This window comes from Alternaria incomplexa (assembly GCF_024043165.1).
Source record: "Alternaria incomplexa strain BMP 0042 chromosome Unknown scaffold_1, whole genome shotgun sequence".
Taxonomy (NCBI): Eukaryota; Fungi; Ascomycota; class Dothideomycetes; order Pleosporales; family Pleosporaceae; genus Alternaria; species Alternaria incomplexa.
Window position 1 is genome coordinate 1,426,799 of NW_026249850.1, and position 19,715 is coordinate 1,446,513.

The window sequence follows — 19,715 nt, forward strand, 5'->3', positions numbered from 1 at the left end:
TAGATATACCCAGAAAAGTGTAATTTACCATACGACGGCTTACAACATACGCAACATTTTCTTAGCCACTTGTTTCAGGATCGAACTTGAAGTATCAGGAAAGGGAGCCTGGTTATCTACTTGTACTGTTGGAACGCAACATGCCAAACCTTCATCCCCTTCGGCCCGCCCCTCAGATGCGGGATAAGCTTCCCGAAATCCTCAGTCTTGCGGAATTCCATATGCGCATCTACACTTGGCCATCCAATGAACGCCGCAAACAGCTTTCCATCAACACCCTCATCCAGACTCTCATGCTTCTGCGGTTCAACACTCCATCCACCAATCACTCCTTTGGCCTCAACATTAGGTATCTCAGTTGCCATGGTGCGGAAAGTAGAGAACTGAGAGCTATATTCCTCTTGATTGTAGTCGGGGGCGAAGAAGGCGTTTATGCACTCGGTTACGGGCATGGTGAATGGGTTATCGCTTCCAGACTGCGAAGTGGGAAAGTTGACGTGGAAGATTGTTGGGTCGTCGCCAGATGCAAGCTTGTCCATGATGGTTGCTAGGAAAGGCTGGTAACCTGGGGTCTTTTCGAATGTTCTATGGTCCTCGATAGATTCCCATTCTACATTCGGTCAGCGAAAGTGCAAAGTGACACCACTTGCGCAGCGATCTATCGAATAAGACATGAAAGGTCACGTACCCACGGCCATTTGCACGGTGTCTGGGTTCTCGATCTGTCGGCCCCAGTACAATGCTTTGGCACCGGGCTGTTTGGCAATAGTGCTGAGTGTTGACTCCCATGTTTCTTTCGCTTCGTCCGTTGAGAGATCGAGGCCGGGTTTCATGGGTATGTACACAATCTCGGTAGCCTTTTCCGACATTTTGGGTATGTAATTTGTATGGATGTTGTGGTTAGTGGTTTGAGTGGTGAGGATTGAACTAGAGGAGGTAGGATAATAGTAAGAAGTCAGACAATGAGGCAATGAAGAAGTAGAGCTATGGTGTTGTTCTGTCGCATCTTGCTACATGCATACGATGAGCTGTTTGCCCCACACCAAGCTTGACGTAGGGAAGGGCCGAAAGTGGGGTAACAAAGTGGAACCAGACACGATCGAGGCCCTTCCGATATTCCACCCAATCCTTCCGCGTCCTGAGATTCATATACAACTGACATGGTAGCAACCCGAGAGCTTGCAGCAGCATTTGGTAAGCGAACCTAGGTATCGCAACTTGACCTCCAACCTTATCCACGCCCAAGTACTTTCCATCCCACACCCAGATTGCTTCTCAGTTCCAGCCATGCTTGTTATAACAGCTCCCCAAGGTATCAACACTACCATCACACCAGAAGAAGAGCTCCTCTCAACCCTGCGCAGTCCCGTCATCTTCGTACACATGTGTCGCCTCCGCCTTTCAATTTTTGCGCACAGGTGACACATGCTTTGGTACCGCAACCGAAACATTGCCTTGAGAACTCGTCGAGTATTCGAATACAGAATGCGCAAGTATGCTGGCCTTCAACCCTAATCCACAACGTATCATGGTCACAGTTGGATCTCCTCGCTCGTGATCGTTCTGCTGCTGTGGCCTCATACTGCTTTGCTGCATGTTCCTTTGCCGCGCGCTTCCTCGATTCCTCTTGTCTTGCACGGTGAGCTGCTTCTTGCCTCGCACGATGCTCTGCTTTCCGTCTTGCACGAAGCTCCGCTTGCTCTCTCGTACGACGTTCTGCTTCCTCTCTCGCACGATGCTTTTCTTCTTGTCTCGCATACTCCTCTGCTTCTTTTCTCGCCCAATACTCTGCTTCCTCTCTCATGCGACGCTCTTCTTTCTGTGTCGCCCAATACTCTGCTTCCTCTCTCGCATACTCCTCTGCTTCTCTTGCTGCTTTCTTTGCTGCCTCCCATCCTGCTTTTTGTTCTGCTGCCTGTCTTGCTTTTTGTTCTGCTTCTCGCTTCGCTTTCTTTCGTGCTTTTCGGGACTCCTTTTCAGCACGTTGTTCAGCCTCCCATGCTTGTCTTGTCTGTTCCCACTGTCGGGCCTGTTCAGCCTTTTCTTTCGCAAGTCGTTCTTTCCTCGCCTTCTCAGCCAGCTCAGCCACAAGCCTTTCGCCTTCTTGATTTTTTCGTTTCGTGAGGTCATCGTTCAGCTGTTCGAGCCGTACCCTTGCTTCGTCTAGGCGTATCTGCTTGATCCGAATGACGTTCTCCGCGTTGATTGTGGCTAACGTGATGTCGCTCTTCTCTTGTTCACTCAGTCTGTTGCTCAAGAAGGCCAATGTGCCCGCTTCCGACTGATTGTCGTTTGCTAGCTTTGCTCGATTCTCAAAAACATTCCTGTTCAGGCACTCGAGTTCGGCTTCAAGAGACTTGACAGTGTTACGACATTGACGAATCTGCTCTTTCTGAGATCTCTCATAGTTGAGCCACTCTTGTCGTATCCGGTTGTTCTCTGCTTGTGCACGCGCTTCCCTTTGCGCTGGTGTCTCGTTTTGCGGGTGCGGCTGAGGGTTTGGCTGTGATGTGGCTGGAGATGGAGCGTAAGGTTGACTGCCTGAGGATGAAGCAGTTCGTTGTTGACGGCTGCGATCGTATTCGCTCCTCTTAGTCGCATCTTTGAGTACTTCCCATGCTGCGTTGATCTGTGCCCGACGTTAGTACGGCTCACTCGTCAAAGCACGGTGGCCTCTCCGCACAAGCTGAATCGTCGCGGTCGCATGTTGAGATCCGATGTTCTTGTCCGGGTGATGCAATAGTGCGAGGCGGCGGTATGACGTCTTGATCTCGCCGTACAGCGCAGAAGGTCGCACCCCCAAGGTGACGTAGTAGTCTTGCGTGGGAAGTGCGGGAGCCATCTCCGTGCGGACTACCTAAACAGGTGCTGCTGGGAACGTCGCGTGACCTATAGGTGCTGCATTCGAACGGAAGGACGTTCGAATGTACAAGCGGTATTAGCAAGATGCAGGAGTTTGTGTTGTCACAATCTCGACAGTTTGAGAGCACGGCAGTTGCAGCAGCAAAGCTGTGTTCCGGTTCTGGACGCGCTGTGGGGTTCGCGACGCGTTTACAGACCGCCAAGGAAAGAGAGAGCAAGAGTGAAAGTGACCGCGGGAGAGTGGGAAGGAGTCACCGTCAGTCAGTGAGCTAATCAAGGCCAATCAATATTCACGCTTCCCCATGCTCTATCTATGCAAGATGTATTACATTTTCCTTTTCGATCCCCCATGCATGCAATCGCTATCCAAACGTCCCAAATAACAAGTACGCTTAATCATACACAATCATAATCCAACACCGATATCGACAGAATGTACTACTCAATTGACCTTTGTGACCTTGATCCCACGGTCGAGAAGGGCATTCTTAAGACCCTTAGCGACCTGCTTCCTTGTCCTGGCGGTCTGTCGCAAGCTATCAATATTGTCGTCAACCAGGTCGCTCAAACGCGCGATCTCCTTGCCCGATGTCGGACTGCCTTCGGGTGTGTAGAACAGGCCATAGCCTTTGCTGGGCGTAGGCGTACTCTCAACTTCGGGAGTTAGAGCACGACGGCTTAGATCGGTCAGGGTCATCTTGTTGCGGTTGGTAGGCGGGGTGGCGTAAGGCGTATCGGCAATGCTGCGGCGGAGATCCGTACCGCGTGACCGTCGGGGCGTACCAGCGTTGCGTGATGAAGATGAGGAAGGACGACTGGAGTCTGCGAGGCCGATCTTGCGCAATTGGGCCTCTAGGACGAGGATGTCGTTGTTCTTCTGCTCAGCAAGATTGGCCAACCTGAGGACTGTCTTCTTGACAGCCTCCATGGAAGGCACTGACTTTGTGCTGCCGTTCTGTGCGTTGTGGGACACCAGACGCGAGCGTAGGACTGCGACTGCATCTTCAGCCTTGCGCAGCGACGTTAAAAGCTGAGCATAGTCGTTGCGCAGAGCCTTCTGTCCATCGGCAAGCTCCTTTGGCAATGGTGCCTTTCGGAGAGCTTCTGCCTTTTCGGGATCCTTGCGATTGATGATTTGGCGGCGTATGTCATTAAGACGAGTCATGAGCTTGGCCTTGTCGTGAAGAAGACGAGCGAGCTGTGTGAGCTTGAGTAGCACATCCTGTACCCGCCCTGCATCCAGCTCTTGTTCAAGCTGATCTTCAAGAGATCGCAAGGCTTGAATCTCGCACAAAGTGAAGTTCTCGAACCATGAGCCGTGAGGTCCCTGGTCTTGGACATCATCCAGCATACGTCGATCGATTTGGTGACCAGCCTGGGGCTGTAGGTGGTATTGTGTAAACGACTTGATAGATCGAGCGTTCCAGCCAAGTGCATCCACCATACCGTTGATGTCTTTGTAAATCAACTCGATCTGAGCGGCGTGACCTGTCTTGCTAGGTGATTTACCACCAGTGTAGTTCTGGTATGCGACAAACTCCTCCAGGTTCCGGCTCGGCTCGATCGGCTGCGCAAGCTGTGCTCGTATCCGCTCGTCCTCTTCATCTTCAAGATCAGAGACTTGTGGCTGTGGCGTGGGCGGCTTAGACCCCTGCATGGATGAGCTCAATGAAGCACCCGGTGCGACTAAAGGTTCTCGTCGGAGACGAGAAGCTGAGCTCGAACGAGCTGGGCTAGGCGAGCGAAGGTCTTGGGCGCGGTTCGTCGGAGGCGGGAAGTTCGGTTTCGCAGACATCGATGACTGATCGGGTTTACCAGAGAAGGGGCCTTTGTTCGGTTGCTGTCCGAACAGCGATGAGCCCGAGAACGATGGCTGGTTCGCGGCAGGTTTCGAGGCCTGAGCGAACAAAGAAGGCTGGGCTGGTGAAGCGCTGCTTCCAGACTGTGATGTGGCGCCGGACTTCATTGTGGGAGGAGTCGGTGCAGGGGGGAAGAACTGCCGTGACTGGTTCACACTGTCCTGGAAGCTCCAGGTACCCGCCTTCGCAGCTTGCGGCTTTGACGTCTTGTTTGGCGGATATGTGTCGTCGACTTCTTCAACCTCCTCATCGTCCTCCTCATCGGAGAAACCTTCCTCGTCATCATCCTCTTCGCTCTCGTCGTCATGGTCGTGATCATGTTCTTCCTCGTCTTCGTTGTCAATGGGAGACACATCTCCAGCCGAACTAGGTGCTTCCACCTCAACGCCAGGACTACCAGCGAGCGGAGGCAAATCGTCGCTAGTCGAATTCGGCAACTTTGTGTTGGTGAAGTCTGGTGGCAAAGGTGCGTCGTCCACCGGAGTAGCGGGCTCTTGCACAGGTGGTGCAGCCTTGGGGGTTGCGCTCTCCTTTGCAGGAGTATCACTGGGGAATAACGACTTCTGCTTTGGCGGGGATGCTGGTGTCGTGGAGACCCAATTCGGGGGGTTTTCGCTCGCTGGGGTTGCGGGCGGCTTCATCCCTGTCTTTCCTAGCATGTTGGAGAAGTCACTGCCGAAGAAGGAACCGTTGGCAGGAGCCGCAGGCTTCGCTGGATCGTCCTTAGCTGTACCGTCACTTGCAAAAGTAGTGCCGAGCTTGAAGCCACCTGCAAGGCCGAACAAGCCTTGGGACGGCTGAGCTTGTGGTGTAGGTGTAGCTTCGTCCCTCTTTCGGTCGTTTGCCTCGCTCGCATCGGAGTCCTTCGACTCGAACGAGGCCGTGTTGAACGATGACTTGTCTGGCTGTCCAAAGATCGAGCTGCTTTGCTGAGCGGGCGTGCTCGCCCAGGAGGGTAGCGAAGATCCAGTCCCAGAGCCAACGGTGACAGTAGAACCAAAGCTTGGCTCTGTCTTCAGACCTCCAAAGCCAGATTTCTGTTGCCCTTGCCCGAGTGCTCCGAACCCGGAGCCAGCTTGTGCAGAGTTGTTGCTTCCAAAGCTCGAAAAGGAGTTTGACCCTCCAGCAGTTTTGAATTGGGCGAAGCCCGACGAACCACCAGCGGCGGCCGAGAATGGGTTGGATTTTGACTCTGAAGTTTGAGATGTCGCTCCCCATGGCGATGCTTTGCCGCCCATTCCACCTACTGCGCCGAATCCGGAGCCGACACCTACTGCAGAAGGAGCGCCAAAGGCAGGTTTGGCGGGAGTGCCGATTGCAGAGGGAGCACCAAAAGCTGGCTGAGGAGGCTTACCGATTGAAGATGGAGCACCAAATGAAGGCTGTGCAGGTTTACCGAATGTTGGAGCAGGCAAATTGGTAGCAGCAGTACCGAATCCGGGCGTTCCAAAGCCGGGCGGTTGAGGCTTCATGAGAGCGGGAGTTGGTGTACCGAATCCGTTTCCAGCGTTGCCAAAGTGGGGGATGCCAGCTGTTCCTGGGGTGCCGGGTGTTCCCATGGACTTGCTGAAAGGGGTAGATGTAGCAACAGGAAGTTTGGATGCAGGCGTAGATGCCCTCGGTGTAGAAGACGGCGCATGCTGTGTGGCTTCGCTCTTGAAGATGAGACCGGGGTAGCGTTCTCCAGCCTCGATAGACTTGTTCCACATCACCCACCAGGCCGCAAGAAGACCTTCGTGGGTTAGAGCCATGTATGCAGGAAGCGGCCACGGCGCCTCACTGATCTCTTCCAGAGCAGGAATGGGGCGCAGTATCTTCTCCTTGCTCGAAAGATCAAGCGCCTCACCAATGAAGACACTATCCATTTCCTCGTCTCCGTAAGCGGTTCGCGGCACCTGAGCCTTCTTCGTGTCGTCCACGTTGACCATCATGAGCTCGTTACAGGTTTCTTGATCCGGGGAGATCTTGTTGCTTGTGGAGGCAAGTATCGCGATGGAGTCTGCGTGGGAGGAAGTGATAATAAGCATGTCGTCGAGATCGGGCTTCCAGTTTTGTAGGCGTGTGGACGAGATCCGTGCAGGTAGTTGGCGGCGTGGAGCTTCGAATGCCTCGGGAAGAGGATCCCAGACAAAGGAATGGTACGTGAAGGATCCCCAGCCCTTGGCTGATTTGATGACGCTGTACTTCTTTGGCTCCGGGTTATCCTGGTCTTGGTCCTTCAGAGAGTAGACAGCAAGGAACTCTTCAGTTTTCAGCCATGACACGCCGGTCACCTCGTAGTTTTCATCGACGTCCGGGGGTCGTGGAACGATACCTCTTAGGTCTCCAGCGGTCATGTGTATAGCGCAGGTGCCATCAATAGAGCCAGAGACTACAGCCTTTCCGCGCGCACTCCAAGCGGCGCAGTTGACGTGTGCCTCTCGAATCGTCTTCTTGACGCCCTTTTCCACATCGCATATCTCCAGCTTGCCGTTATCGAGGACTATGGCGAAGTATTGTTCGAATTCGGGGGAGGGGTTCGGGAGGAGAGCGCGAACGGGTGCGTCGGTCGCCAGTTTGGTGTCCGCGTCTTTCTTGCCTTGGCTGACGACACTCGCAACATTATACGTAGTGACGCCGCCGTCGGCCTCATCAGATGTAACCAAGAAATCTCCATCGGCGGAGAAAGCGACATGGCGGAGATTGGGAGTGGAGATGGTGATATCGGGCGTGAAGTCTGCTACGACGTCAATGTCGCGCTCTTCCAGACGCGGGTCATCGGCGTTTGCGATGTCATCGGCTATGGTCTTGTTCTGGAAGGCGCTGCGCACGGAGTCTGTGGACGCGATGACGAGGATGTTGGGGCCGGCAGCAGCGAGAAGGGCGGGTTTGGAGGCGATGGAGAGGAGGTTTGCGCACGCAGGCGGCAGGTTATCGGCAGACCATGGCCGGGGCAGGATCTTGACCTTCTTGGGGCCCTGTTTGCCCTGGTTGAGGACCTTGAAGCCGAGATGCTGTGTATTCGTTAGTACCGTCGCATGGCGGTCTGGTGCGAGCTGTAGCTACCTCAGTCTCAACTTCGGGCACCTCAGGCCCAGCCTCGACAGCCGGCGCGGGAATCTTAGACATTCTGCAGGACTTGCAGGCCGAACAGGTTCTGGCGCGTAGGAGGCTCGGCTTGGTGTCGCGCGTCGGAGTTCTCAGCTTATTCATATATGCATCGGAGGACGAGCGCGGGAGCGCGTGCTAGCCTTGGTGTGTTTTGGGAAAGAGCAAATAGGCCGTTCTAGGCTAGGCGGGAGCAGGTGAAGGTGATTGAAACGGCGGAGATGCAAGGAGATGGTGCCTGGCGCTCTGGATAGTCGAGCGACAAGCATGCGACCATTAGCTCGACGCTCTGAAGCGACGCGCTTTGTTGTTCTGAGAAAGTTCCCGAGCTAGTGGAGCTCATCGCTGCGCCAAGGCTCCATCCAAGCTCCAGGCACGACAGCTACGCAACTCACCCTCGCCGCCGACCGCCTAGACAACCCGAGTAGACGCGCGACATCACCACCTTTACCACTATACACGCCGTCTCCGCAGCAAACACCCCACGCCTCCACCGACACCTCACACCAACACCATGGGCGGCTTCGACTTCTCCAACCACAACCGCAATGCGGCTCTCCACGCCCAGGGCATCCCGCTGCCCAAGGCGACCAGCACAGGAACGACCATTGTGGGCTGTCTCTTCAACGGCGGCGTAGTCATCGCAGCAGACACACGAGCTACCAGCGGTCCCATTGTAGCAGACAAGGTAGGCTCGTCCCCGCCATAGACGTTGTGACAACCACCACCATGGACACTGGTCTGACATGCACCGCAGAACTGCGAGAAACTCCACTACATATCCCCTCACATCTGGTGCGCGGGTGCCGGTACCGCCGCCGACACCGAGTTCACCACCGCCATCATCTCCTCGAACCTCGAACTGCACGCCCTCTCCACCGGCCGCAAGCCCCGCGTCGTTACCTGCATGACCATGTTGAAGCAGCACCTGTTCCGCCACCAGGGTCACATTGGCGCCTACCTCGTCATTGCGGGTGTTGACCCCACCGGTGCGCATCTCTTCACCGTCCACGCCCACGGTTCCACCGACAAGCTGCCGTACGTCACCATGGGCTCAGGTTCATTGGCCGCCATGTCCGTCTTCGAGACACAGTGGAAGTCCGATCTATCGCGGGAGGATGCCGTCACACTATGCGCAAACGCCATCGAGGCGGGTATCTGGAACGATCTGGGTTCCGGTAGCAACGTGGACGTAGCGGTCATCACAGAGGACAAGACCACTTTGATGAGGAACTACAAGACACCAAACACCAGGCAGCCCAAGCAGAGGAACTACAGGTTCCAACGGGGAACTACTGCAGTGCTGAACGAGAAGATCATCACCAAGGAGGAGATCAGCAAGTACGTGACCGTACACGAGCTCAAGGATGGTGATGTGGCCGGCACAGCAGAGACGATGGATATAGACTCATAGGTTTTGCTCTAGCTCCGGGGCGATGCAAGATGGCGTTACGAACATGAACGTGTATTATACACCGAAACGGGGTTCCAGACGAACCACAGCCGAATAGCTACAAGGCAATATGATGACGATCAATGAACCACCTCACCAGACATTCAAATCAAGCATTCGATGTGAACGGCATTTAGTCATGGAATATTTTGTGCATTACACTACCTAACAGAACAATAGAAGTCTAGTGACCCTCAGTAAAACATGGACTCCGCATCGCATCCATCACGCCGTGCCTAACGACATCTCTTCTCGACGATACCAGCACCATGCTCCTCGTACTCCTTCCTCGAGATCCACAGCTGGTGGAAACTGCCCAAACTAGCTAGTATACTGCCGCCAATCCAGGCTGCGTATTTCCTCTCCACCACGCTACCGGGTGCGATGAGCTTGTTCCTAGTGCTGGGGTAGATGGCGTTGATTTCGTAGTTGAGGCGCTCGTTGAACTTGTAGAGCAGCGTCGAGCCACCTGTTACGACAATGTTGGAGAGGAGGAGAGGACGTTGGTCGGCGTCAACTTGTTGGACTGCTGCTTGTACGAGTCGGGGGATTGTCTGTTCAGGCTTCGGCGCGGGCATGGTTTCGCTGGCGAGCGCGGCGTTGTGGTCGAAGAGGCCCTCTGCGGCGCGGAACCTCTCGATGCCGAAGACTTGGTTCCAGCCGTCGGGCATTTCGAACGGTCGGCCTGGCATGCTCTTTGCCAGCTCTTCGTTGGTGCTGAAGCGGCCGGGGCCGGGCCAAACTTCTACGACGGATTCCTTGAAGGACGTGAGAATGCGCTCCTCTTCGTTTAGACGGAAAGAGTCGGTCGGTGGTGTCTCGAATGTCTTGTAGGTTGCTTGGGCGGGTGCGCCAGCGTCGACTGGTGTCTTGCTCTTGACCATGTAGTGCGGTGTCAATGGTACTTCAGGCTGGGCTTGCTTGAATGACGTCCGTATCTGGTCGGAGACAAAGTTACCTGCTAGAGGCGATTTCTGGACGCCCTTTCGCAGCACCATGCCGTCGAGCACAGGCGTGACAGATGTATGCGACGCGCCGACGTCAATGATGATGCCTGACGCCTTTCCTGATGCAAAGGCAGCCAATACACCAGTCTTTTGCAAGAAGAAAGCTGGCGTGCCCCAGTCCTCCATGGCGATCTCAATGTACTTTTCCCGCGCCTTTGCGCTGTTCCAGCCTGGTTCCGTGATCAACAGCGGGCTGTCTTCCAGCGGCTTCTCGTTGTTTTCTAACGCGTCCATATCCACGTCCATGGCCTCCCCATTCTCGTTCTCGCCATTGCCATCGTTCAGCCCGTTCTTGGTAGGGTCGGTTGGTTTTGCGCCGGTGAGTCGGCTCGTGATCGCATACTCCCACAGCTTGGTCGCGGTATCCCAGTCCTCTACAATGCCGTCTGAGCCCCAATAGTTCTTAATATCGAGACCGCCGACCGGCGCATGTATCGCATTTTCGCCAAAGAGGTGTTCGCCTGAGGATGTTTGGCCGTAAAAGGAAGGGCAGACGGACTTGGGCACGTCCTCGCCAGCGAATCCAGCGCGAACGGTCGAGTAGCCGGGGTCGAGGACGATCGCAGAGACCTCATCTATGGTTCTCAATTAGCATGCGCTGTGTGTAGAGCTCCGTCGAGCGTCGCGTACCTCCGGCGTACTCTCCCGCAGCTGGTGCGGTCGATGCGTTGGGAATGTTCATCGCGCGCGACTATCGCAATGCGCAAAGCTTGATAAAGATTCGCTTGTATACGTGAGGCCTGATTGACGCGTGATAATGGGTATTCGAGGTGCTTTGGGCGCTGTCCTTGCAGGATGGGCGTTGGTGTTGGAGCGAAGCTGTTGCCAGACGCGAACTCCAAAAGTTGAGGTTGCGGACCTGGCCTCCATCACCGCACTTGTCCCCCGCGCCTCCACTCCGCATACTCCAGAGACATATACACAGGGTTCTTTGGAGACCAGAAGATGAGGAGATAGTCTAGGCAATACAATGGCGCTCAAATTCATTCGCCAGCTCTACTCGCTGGATACCCTCGATACACGCTTCGTTGTACCGGCCACCGCACCCCCGAAAGAGGCGCTCGAAGAGGCCAAACTTGATCCCGCTGGACCAGTGCCAGTCAAAGATGGACGAAATGGAGACAAGAGTCTAGAAAATAGAAGTCACGCGCCACTATGGTCAACGCCGGAGTTCTACTTCTACTACGTGTCCATTGCAGCCAGCGTGTTCTTTATGTTCAAGTTGGTACTAGATGTTTCTCAAGGTTCGTCCGAATAAGCCCGCAGAGGGTGAGGAGAGCTAATCGTTAAGCAGAATCCCATCCAAACTATCCGGAGTTTGAACATCTTCTCTCGGATGGCTGGATACCTGGTCGCAAAGTAGTACGTTGCAACATCGACTGTCACATGCCATCGTCTAACTCCTCAGGACAATACCGATGCTCAATACAGCGGGTTCCGCCAGAACATTCCCTATCTCTTCATCGTAGTTCTACTTCATCCTATTCTGCGTAAGGCCTATGATTCGTTCTGGAGGGCGGGAACGTATACTCAAGTTCGGCCCTCTGCCGGCAATGGCCTTACTATGGGCTTAACCCCAGGTGCTGCAGCGGATGCCCGTATGAACCAGCGCATCTCATTCGACCTTTTATTTGCCGCTATATTCCTTGCCGCCCTTCATGGCTTCTCAGCATTCAAGATCGTCGCCATTCTTTATGCCAACTACTGCATCGGCACGAAGCTCCCTCGCCAATATGTACCGGCTGCTACATGGATCTTCAACGTCGGGACTCTATTTGCAAATGAGTTCTCAGACGGCTACTCGTATGCCAACATACTTGGCACTTTCCTTCCATCCACATTGTCGGAGAAAGGTCAACCAGCACCCAACTTCGGTCACACTCTAGACAGCTATGGTGGTCTGATACCTCGGTGGGAGGTTCTTTTCAACTTCACCATACTCCGGTTGATCAGCTTCAATCTCGATCACTATTGGAGCCTCAACTCTCGGACGGGTAGTTCCATTGAAGTACTTTACCCACCCACCCTTAGTTCGATATAGCTAATAACATCAAGAAGAAACAACTCGACGCCTCCAACCTCTCAGAGCGGGACCGCGTCACGATACCTGCCAAGCCTACTGACTATACTTTCCGCAATTACTTCGCCTATGCCATGTACTCGCCCCTCTACCTCGCTGGGCCCATCATCACGTTCAACGATTACATCGCTCAATGCCGGTATCGACCCCACAGCATCACGACCAAGCGAACAACAATGTACCTCGTCCGCTTCATTGTCGTCTTGTTGACGATGGAAATCATGATCCACTACATGTACATGGTCGCCATCTTCCATGAGAGGCCCGACTGGTCGCAGTACACGCCAGCCCAGCTCAGTATGCTAGGTTTCTTCAACCTAAAGCACATCTGGCTAAAGCTGCTCATCCCATGGCGTTTCTTCCGTCTCTGGTCGCTCTTGGACGGTATTGATCCTCCCGAGAACATGGTCAGATGCATGTCAGACAACTACTCCGTCATGCACTTCTGGCGCGGTTGGCATCGTAGCTTCAACAAGTGGAGTTTGAGATACCTCTACATTCCGCTGGGTGGCAATAGAGGAGATGGTCTCTGGGGCAAGGCAAGATCGGTTGGAAACTACCTCGCCGTGTTTACCTTTATCGCGATCTGGCATGATATCCAGCTTCGGTTGCTGATGTGGGGTTGGCTGGTCACTCTCTTCGTTCTCCCCGAGATTGTTGCTTCGTACATATTCCCGGCAAGGAAGTGGAAGGATAGTCCGGATGCGTATCGTTGGTTATGCGGAGTCGGCGCCGTTTTCGAAATCCTCATGCTTATGACAGCTAATCTCGTTGGTTTCGCCCTGGGAGTCGATGGTCTTAAGGACTTGGTGCGTGGTATTGTAGGAACATGGTCGGGCTGGATGTTCCTTGCTACGGCTTGTGGCGCGCTGTTCACCGGTGTACAGTTCATGTTTGAATGGAGAGAGAATGAGAAGAGGAGGGGAATCAAGATGAAGTGTTAGACTTGGAGAGTCAACACAATTGGCCGTCCAGTTGGATGCTATCAGCACCACCTTTGTATTACTACTCTTAGTCTGCGACTATCGCCGAGCAAATATCACTTCAGAGTGACCTTGGAGATAGGTATTATGACCGTCCTCCTCCATCGACTCCTCCTGCTTACATGACGACACAACACCTTCTCTTATCTTCATCTCCGAACTTCTTCGCATCATTCCACTCCTTCTCGGAAGCATCCCACTCCTTCTCAGGAGCATTCAACTGCTTTGCAGCATCTTCCAATTGCTTATCGATCTTTTTGTTATGTCTTTCGACCTCCCTTTTCTGGCTCTCGTACTCTAGCCTCTCACGCTCTTTCTCACAGCACGTAGCATCGCTTCCGTTCGAAGGAGTCGCACCACAGGCCGGAACTGTTCTCTTGATATCCCCAGTCTTGATAGTCTTCTTCGACCTTGTTCCGTCGGGATGTTTGACACGAATGGTAGTGCGACCGTTCTTGTACTTGGTGACAAAGGTATCGCCGTCTTTGAGGCCAGCCGAATCTACATAATGTTAGCATTTGCAAGTTCGCTGCGCCATGACACGTATACCTGAAAGACTTACGGCTAAGATATCCAACGAGCGACATAAGTCGGTGGCTCAGTGCGTCTACCGCTGCTCGCTTACTTGCACGTCGCAAACCTCCAACGACGGTATCGCCGTGCAACACAGCGCCATCATTGACAGCAATCACTGCGTGACCAGCCTCACTGGACTTAGCGATGAGGAGAGCCCTAAATCCCTTTTCGCATGTGCATGTTGGAAGGATGATAACCTGGTACTGATGCTCATGGCCGTAGAGGAAAGAAGCGTTCTCTGTTGGTAGAGCTCTATTAGCTAACTGCACAGCGATGTGGGCATGAGTAACTTGCCGTTTACGCTCTGTGCTGCATCCATGACTGCGGTTGGTGAGGATGCGGATATGTGATTCACGCAAAATACGATGCGTGGTTTATTGTGCGACGTCCCGTTAAGCGTACCCAACTCAAACAAGTTCACGTGTCATGTAGGAGGGGTCATGATGTTGATATTATGTCTATAGAGACTGGGAGTACCAAATTTCTGGGTGGGTTCATGATACCTACATTTGATGTCTACAGCGAATTGCAAGACTGCTGCAGCATCCCGGCCAAATTGAGATGCTCGAGATGTGCAAAAAGATGAAGACAGGAAATAGGTGTCCACAAAATAGTTGTGACGTTGTCGGAGTAGAGTGAATGCTTGTATGGGTCGGGCAAAAAGGCAAAAAGTAAAGTGCAAAAACAGAGTTTCGAACCCACGAAGGGTGAGGGGTTTCCAAAGATTGAGTAAGTGCAGTGTTGTGCGGGACTCGCGGTCACTTCTGGTAAAAGGCAAGAAATGAGTTCGTACAAATCCTCGCACTGCACATTGATACTGCGTAAATATTAGTTATATATACTGAACAAGAGTTGCTGGTGATGCTGGTGGACCCAGCGCAGGTGCACCCAGCGCAGGTGCCAGATGAAGCGAGGGCCAGTGCGGGCGGCGAAACCCATGGTCGGCAACAGAGAGGGAAGCGCTGGCCGTGCGCTGTTGCCTGTGCGCCTTGTGCCCGACTCATGTTTTCTTTCGCGCTCTTGTCGCGATGCATCATCCGGGTTCTGTACGTCTCGCTTCTGTAGGAGGTCAACGCCAAAGGAGGTCAGAAGGTAAGAAGGCAAGTGCAGTAGGTGAGTGAGCGAGAGCCCCGCGCTTGAGGTCAAAGGGGTTCGCCAGGCTTGTGTCACACGTGCCCCGCATCAGAGCGACGGCCTGCAGGCTGCAGGCCTCCTTTTGTCTTCAGCCAACTTCATCTACAATACTATTACCTGTAAAGCCCTTCGACATTTGCGACGCTTCTTTGAAGCTGCATGCGTGGCTTGCTATGCGCGCATTTTGTAATTATCGCTCATTGCGTGAGAGATGTCGTCGAAGGCCGTCGTCTCCAGCTGGTTTCAAGTGAGTAGCATCCTCTAGGCTAAAGACCTGTTGACCCTTCGTTTCTTCTTGGAGTCGCATCTCTCTTTTGAAAGTCCCGGCATACTTAGCACGTCGGGCGCGCCTTGTGGACGCTTGATCTGAACTGCCATGCGTTCGTCTCACTCTGTGTTTCTACTCACACACGAACATTATGCGTACCCAGGTATGTTTCCGCTCTCAGTGTTATCGTTCGAGTCATCATGCATTTCGCCGTGTCCCTTTCTTTCGCTTCGGTTTCCTTTCTTCGCTTTCAAACTGCTATCATTCCAAATTTGCGGTCCTTGATCTTTCACAAGACGTTTGCAGCGCTGGGGCTGGTGTCGTCAACGTACTTGCCTCGCAAAGTATGGACAGCACTTGACACGCACTATATATCAACAGATGCAGCCTTCGATCAAACATATCGCACTCATTGCATCAAGATTAAAGCTATCGTAATTGTATCCGTATACCGGCCTGCAAACGATCGGCTAATGTGGTGACTTGAATCGACCCGTCTCTATCACCAAGCAGCGATGGGTATATGGCAACGGCTTTCCAATTCACTCATACAGTCATGATCTTATTCAAGTCTACCGATCATGTAGCTTCTCCGCGTTTAAAGTCTTCAGTCCTCTCGGTCTCGAGAAGCCATTTGCCTAGCCAACGAACTCCTAATTGTGGTGTCGCTCTCACCTATATTGTTTCCTTCTTCACTTCGTTCTAGTCGTCCAAATGTTTGTGGCCCAGCGCCTGGGGCAGGTTGAGGTTTCAGTTCGTGTTCCTTATCATAACCTGGGGTTGGCGTTTCATCCCTCATCGTATCTCTTAAGGCAGTCGCGACCACGATATCTGGACCCTGCAGGACGATCCATGAATACCTTCGCCGTTCGTCGCGACTGCCCAAACGGCGTCGCCTAAGGCCCAGAAGGCGCTAGCGCAGGTAAAGGTACCACAACAGCGCAACAATACCTAGTCGTCAACACCGACCGCGCTTCCTCTTCAACGCCGATTACAGTCCCTACAGTCTCTGTTGGTTCCCAGCTTCCCTAAATTGACCAGTCGGTCTTTCCTTCTTTTCAGCTGCAGGCAGTCATTCACTCATTTCTCGCACCTATACATCCGCTGCGCTGCACGGCTTCACCTAAACAACCCACAACATTCCCACACCCAGCACCTTTACGTTGTATACCCAGCTTAAACATCCCATAACACTCGCTTCATCATCACCATGAAGTCCATCGTTTTCGCGAGCGCTCTTGCCGCCGCCGGCCTTCTAGTAAGCTCTGCGAGCGGACGTCCACTCAGTGAGTTACCAGAATTCTCTCCACCTGCGGCATACTGTGACGATAGTCTCATCTGCTGGGCTGAGGTTACAGTCACATCGCTGCCTGTCTATGATATATCGTTCACTAATAAGGTACAGATCATAAGCGCAAGGTTGTCACCGAGGTAATCTACGTCACCGAAGTCATGGCTGAAGTTGCTGTCTTCGTCAACGACGCAGGCGCGCCCTATTCAACTGCGACTTCGACGATCCTCACTTCACCCGTCACTGTGCCCTCAATCACAGCCGAGACGACATCGTCAACTGTCGAGCCTCCGCAGACTTCATCAGCCGTGCCAGAGCCAGCTCCCTTACCAACGTCTTCCGCATCTGCTTCTCTGCTAGCAGAGCCTACTGCTGTCGACATTCAGGATGCGACCACGACACCCTCACCGTCACCCTCACCTGCGCCGCCAGCTCCTACTCAAGAGCCTGAGCCCCAGCAACCAGCGTCTCCACCCGAGGACGTCCCGGTCGAAAAGGCTGCCGCTGGAACTCTGCCTCTGGGTATAACTTGGGATGCTTACAGCGGCTCCGCCAACTGCAAGACCCCGGATGAAGTTGCTAGCGAATTCAGTAGCATGAAGGACTACAAAGTCATCCGCATCTATGGCATGGACTGCAATCAGATCCCACTTGCAATTCAGAACGCCCAGAAGAACGGCCAAAAGCTCATGGGTGGTGCGTATCTAGACCCCAGTGGCGGCGGCGAAGATCCCAGCCAGGTTATCAAAGCCTACAAGAGCGCCATTGATCAGTATGCCGGCGGCAATTGGGATGTTATCCAACTCTTCGCGGTCGAGAATGAGCGCGTCAACGAACGCAGAATGACATCTTCCCAAGTCGTCGACGCAATCGGTCAAGCTCGCACCCAACTACGAAGCCTCGGTTACAACGGACCTGTAGGCGCAGTCGAGACCGCTCCTGCTACGCTCGATAACCCTGCCATATGCGGCGCCTCAGACGTGGTCATGGTCAATATCCACGCCTTCTTCGACCGGAACACCCAAGCTCAGGATGCTGGTACATTTGTCAAGAGTCAAGTTGAGCGTGTAAAAGCCGCCTGCAGTAACAAGCGCCTCATCGTCACTGAGTCCGGCTGGCCTCGCCAGGGTAATGCGAATGGTGCAGCCGTCCCGTCGCCCGAGAACCAACGTATGGCCCTCGACTCCCTCCGCGCGAGTTTTAATGGCGATCTGTTCTTCTTCAGTGCCTACGACTCGGAGTGGAAAGCCGACTCTGCGTCAACCTTCAACGCTGAGCGTTACTGGGGTGTGCTCGACTAGCTATTCTGAAGGAAGCTACCACATCGTTGGAATGATATCGCAGACTGCGTCTTGCGACATGCATCTTTCTTATTGCATCTCTCAACAAGCAACTGCATACGCCCATCACTTCTGCCATTTTTCTTGCCGACGCACTCGCGGCCTAGTGCTGCGTAAGTGTGTGTGGAAGATCATTTCTGGTGTTTACATGCTACGGGTATGATTACGAGATACGAGCATCATGTAACATAGATATCCAGTTCTCAAATGAATGAATGCTTTTCAATATGATAATCTAGCAAGACTTGCTTTTGTGACCTTTACCAGTCCGTCCTCCTCGTCTGAACACGTTCAGTATCCCAAATCCGCAGCTGTCTCTTCCAACGCCTTAACAAGCCCATCCAACGTACCTTTGATCAATCCCCCGTTCACCACGACCCTGAAGAACTTGCCCTTCTCGCCCGGCGCAAAGTCAATCATGAAGCCCCTGCTAATAAGCCTATTAGCAATCTCTGTTGTCGCCTTACTATTCGCGTCCGCGTCCTCTTTCAACTGCCCTCCCTTTGCATAATAGAAGCACACCTGTAGACACGGCAACGGCTCCGGACTGATCGTCTTGAAATTGCCACTTTCTTTCAGCTTGCTCAAAAGGTACTCTCCGTTCTCGTATCCACGAGCGACCAAATCGCTAAAGTGCTGCGGGCCGTAGTATTGCAGCGCAAGGAACATCTTCAAGCTATCGGCGCGCCGACCACATTGGGGTGTCAGATCAGCGAGGTCGTAGATATCCGCTGCGTCGGTGCCGGGCGCGTTGTGGAAGAGGTAGCCCGCTGGCAGCGTGAGTGCACGGTAGAACGTGTTCATATCGCGAGCAAGGAGGAAGGAACATGTCATCGGTACGCCGAGCATCTTGTGCGGGTTGATAGCGATACTGTCCGCGAGTTCAGCGCCCTTGAGCCTCGTTTCCCGGTACTTCTCGTTGAAGACCACGCTGCCGCCCCATGATCCGTCGATGTGGAACCAGAGATTCTGTTCCTTGCATATCTTGCTGAGAGCAGGGAACGGGTCGAAAGAGCCCTGAACGGTTGTTCCGGCTGTTGCGTTGAGGAAAAAGGGTGTTTCGCCGCGGTCTTTGCTTTCTTTTACGCAGCGTTCGAATTCAGACGGGATCATGCAGCCGCGGTCGTCGACGGGGACGGCGATGACGTTTTTGGAGCCGAGGCCGAAGAGGTTGGCGGCTTTTTCGACAGAGTAGTGGCCGTGGGCTGAGGTGAAGATGGTGAATTTGTGGGATCCGTTGCCGTCGGTTTTGGTCTCGGGGTAGAGCGTGTTTCGCGCGATTACTATGGCGGAGCTGTTGGAGGCGCTGCCGCCGGGTTGCGAGATACCTCCTGAGGTGGAGGTGGGGAGGCCGAATAGTGTTGCTAGATACTTTGTCGTTCGCTTTTCAACCAGGGTTAGGACGGGTGAGACTTGGTAGACGTGTGACTGCTGTGTGTTAATGATGCCTCAAGTACAGAATTTGAAGCAAGACATACGTTGGTGTTCAGTACGGCCAACACCAGTTCGCTGACCACTCCCACGGCATTCGTGCTCGCATACAACTTGTCCAAAAACCCTTGATCCCATGTGTTGACAGAGTACTTCAAGATACTCTCCACGAGCTTGACCAGGCCATCTTTACCGGTCTTACCGTCATTGATCTCCAGCTGTTCTTTGAGAATGGACTCTAGCTTCTTAGGTGGGTGGTGCTCTACTAACGCGGTTCTCGGCCCGCCACCTTCAATTTTCAGTCCATGGCCTGTGTGTTTAGTCGCCGCGTCTTCATCGGCTGA

At 53.6% G+C, this 19,715-nt stretch overlaps 8 protein-coding genes across 8 annotated transcripts; 3 read left to right on the forward strand and 5 right to left on the reverse strand.

Annotated features, from left to right (window-relative positions):
• Nucleotides 1–116: 116 nt before the first annotated feature.
• J4E90_000513 (uncharacterized protein) lies at nucleotides 117–869 on the reverse strand (the record flags this gene model as incomplete). Its single annotated transcript, XM_051430109.1, has 2 exons — nucleotides 117–610; nucleotides 689–869. The coding sequence occupies 2 exons, from the start codon at nucleotides 867–869 to the stop codon at nucleotides 117–119; spliced, it is 675 nt and encodes a 224-aa protein (XP_051295596.1).
• A 500-nt stretch (nucleotides 870–1,369) lies between these two features.
• Nucleotides 1,370–2,842, reverse strand: J4E90_000514 (uncharacterized protein; the record flags this gene model as incomplete). The annotated part of the gene is made up of 2 exons (XM_051430110.1): nucleotides 1,370–2,629; nucleotides 2,684–2,842. The coding sequence occupies 2 exons, from the start codon at nucleotides 2,840–2,842 to the stop codon at nucleotides 1,370–1,372; spliced, it is 1,419 nt and encodes a 472-aa protein (XP_051295597.1).
• Nucleotides 2,843–3,304: 462 nt separating this feature from the next.
• J4E90_000515 (uncharacterized protein) lies at nucleotides 3,305–7,829 on the reverse strand (the record flags this gene model as incomplete). Its single annotated transcript, XM_051430111.1, has 2 exons — nucleotides 3,305–7,714; nucleotides 7,767–7,829. The coding sequence occupies 2 exons, from the start codon at nucleotides 7,827–7,829 to the stop codon at nucleotides 3,305–3,307; spliced, it is 4,473 nt and encodes a 1,490-aa protein (XP_051295598.1).
• Nucleotides 7,830–8,322: 493 nt separating this feature from the next.
• On the forward strand, nucleotides 8,323–9,222 carry PUP1 (proteasome core particle subunit beta 2; the record flags this gene model as incomplete). The annotated part of the gene is made up of 2 exons (XM_051430112.1): nucleotides 8,323–8,496; nucleotides 8,566–9,222. The coding sequence occupies 2 exons, from the start codon at nucleotides 8,323–8,325 to the stop codon at nucleotides 9,220–9,222; spliced, it is 831 nt and encodes a 276-aa protein (XP_051295599.1).
• Nucleotides 9,223–9,497: 275 nt separating this feature from the next.
• Nucleotides 9,498–10,950, reverse strand: J4E90_000517 (uncharacterized protein; the record flags this gene model as incomplete). Its single annotated transcript, XM_051430113.1, has 2 exons — nucleotides 9,498–10,843; nucleotides 10,899–10,950. The coding sequence occupies 2 exons, from the start codon at nucleotides 10,948–10,950 to the stop codon at nucleotides 9,498–9,500; spliced, it is 1,398 nt and encodes a 465-aa protein (XP_051295600.1).
• Nucleotides 10,951–11,238: 288 nt separating this feature from the next.
• On the forward strand, nucleotides 11,239–13,292 carry J4E90_000518 (uncharacterized protein; the record flags this gene model as incomplete). The annotated part of the gene is made up of 4 exons (XM_051430114.1): nucleotides 11,239–11,512; nucleotides 11,563–11,630; nucleotides 11,677–12,262; nucleotides 12,310–13,292. 4 exons carry the CDS (start codon nucleotides 11,239–11,241, stop codon nucleotides 13,290–13,292), a joined length of 1,911 nt encoding a protein of 636 aa, XP_051295601.1.
• A 157-nt stretch (nucleotides 13,293–13,449) lies between these two features.
• Nucleotides 13,450–14,226, reverse strand: J4E90_000519 (uncharacterized protein; the record flags this gene model as incomplete). The annotated part of the gene is made up of 2 exons (XM_051430115.1): nucleotides 13,450–13,832; nucleotides 14,172–14,226. The coding sequence occupies 2 exons, from the start codon at nucleotides 14,224–14,226 to the stop codon at nucleotides 13,450–13,452; spliced, it is 438 nt and encodes a 145-aa protein (XP_051295602.1).
• Nucleotides 14,227–16,519: 2,293 nt separating this feature from the next.
• On the forward strand, nucleotides 16,520–17,901 carry J4E90_000520 (uncharacterized protein; the record flags this gene model as incomplete). Its single annotated transcript, XM_051430116.1, has 2 exons — nucleotides 16,520–16,595; nucleotides 16,715–17,901. 2 exons carry the CDS (start codon nucleotides 16,520–16,522, stop codon nucleotides 17,899–17,901), a joined length of 1,263 nt encoding a protein of 420 aa, XP_051295603.1.
• Nucleotides 17,902–19,715: the final 1,814 nt, after the last annotated feature.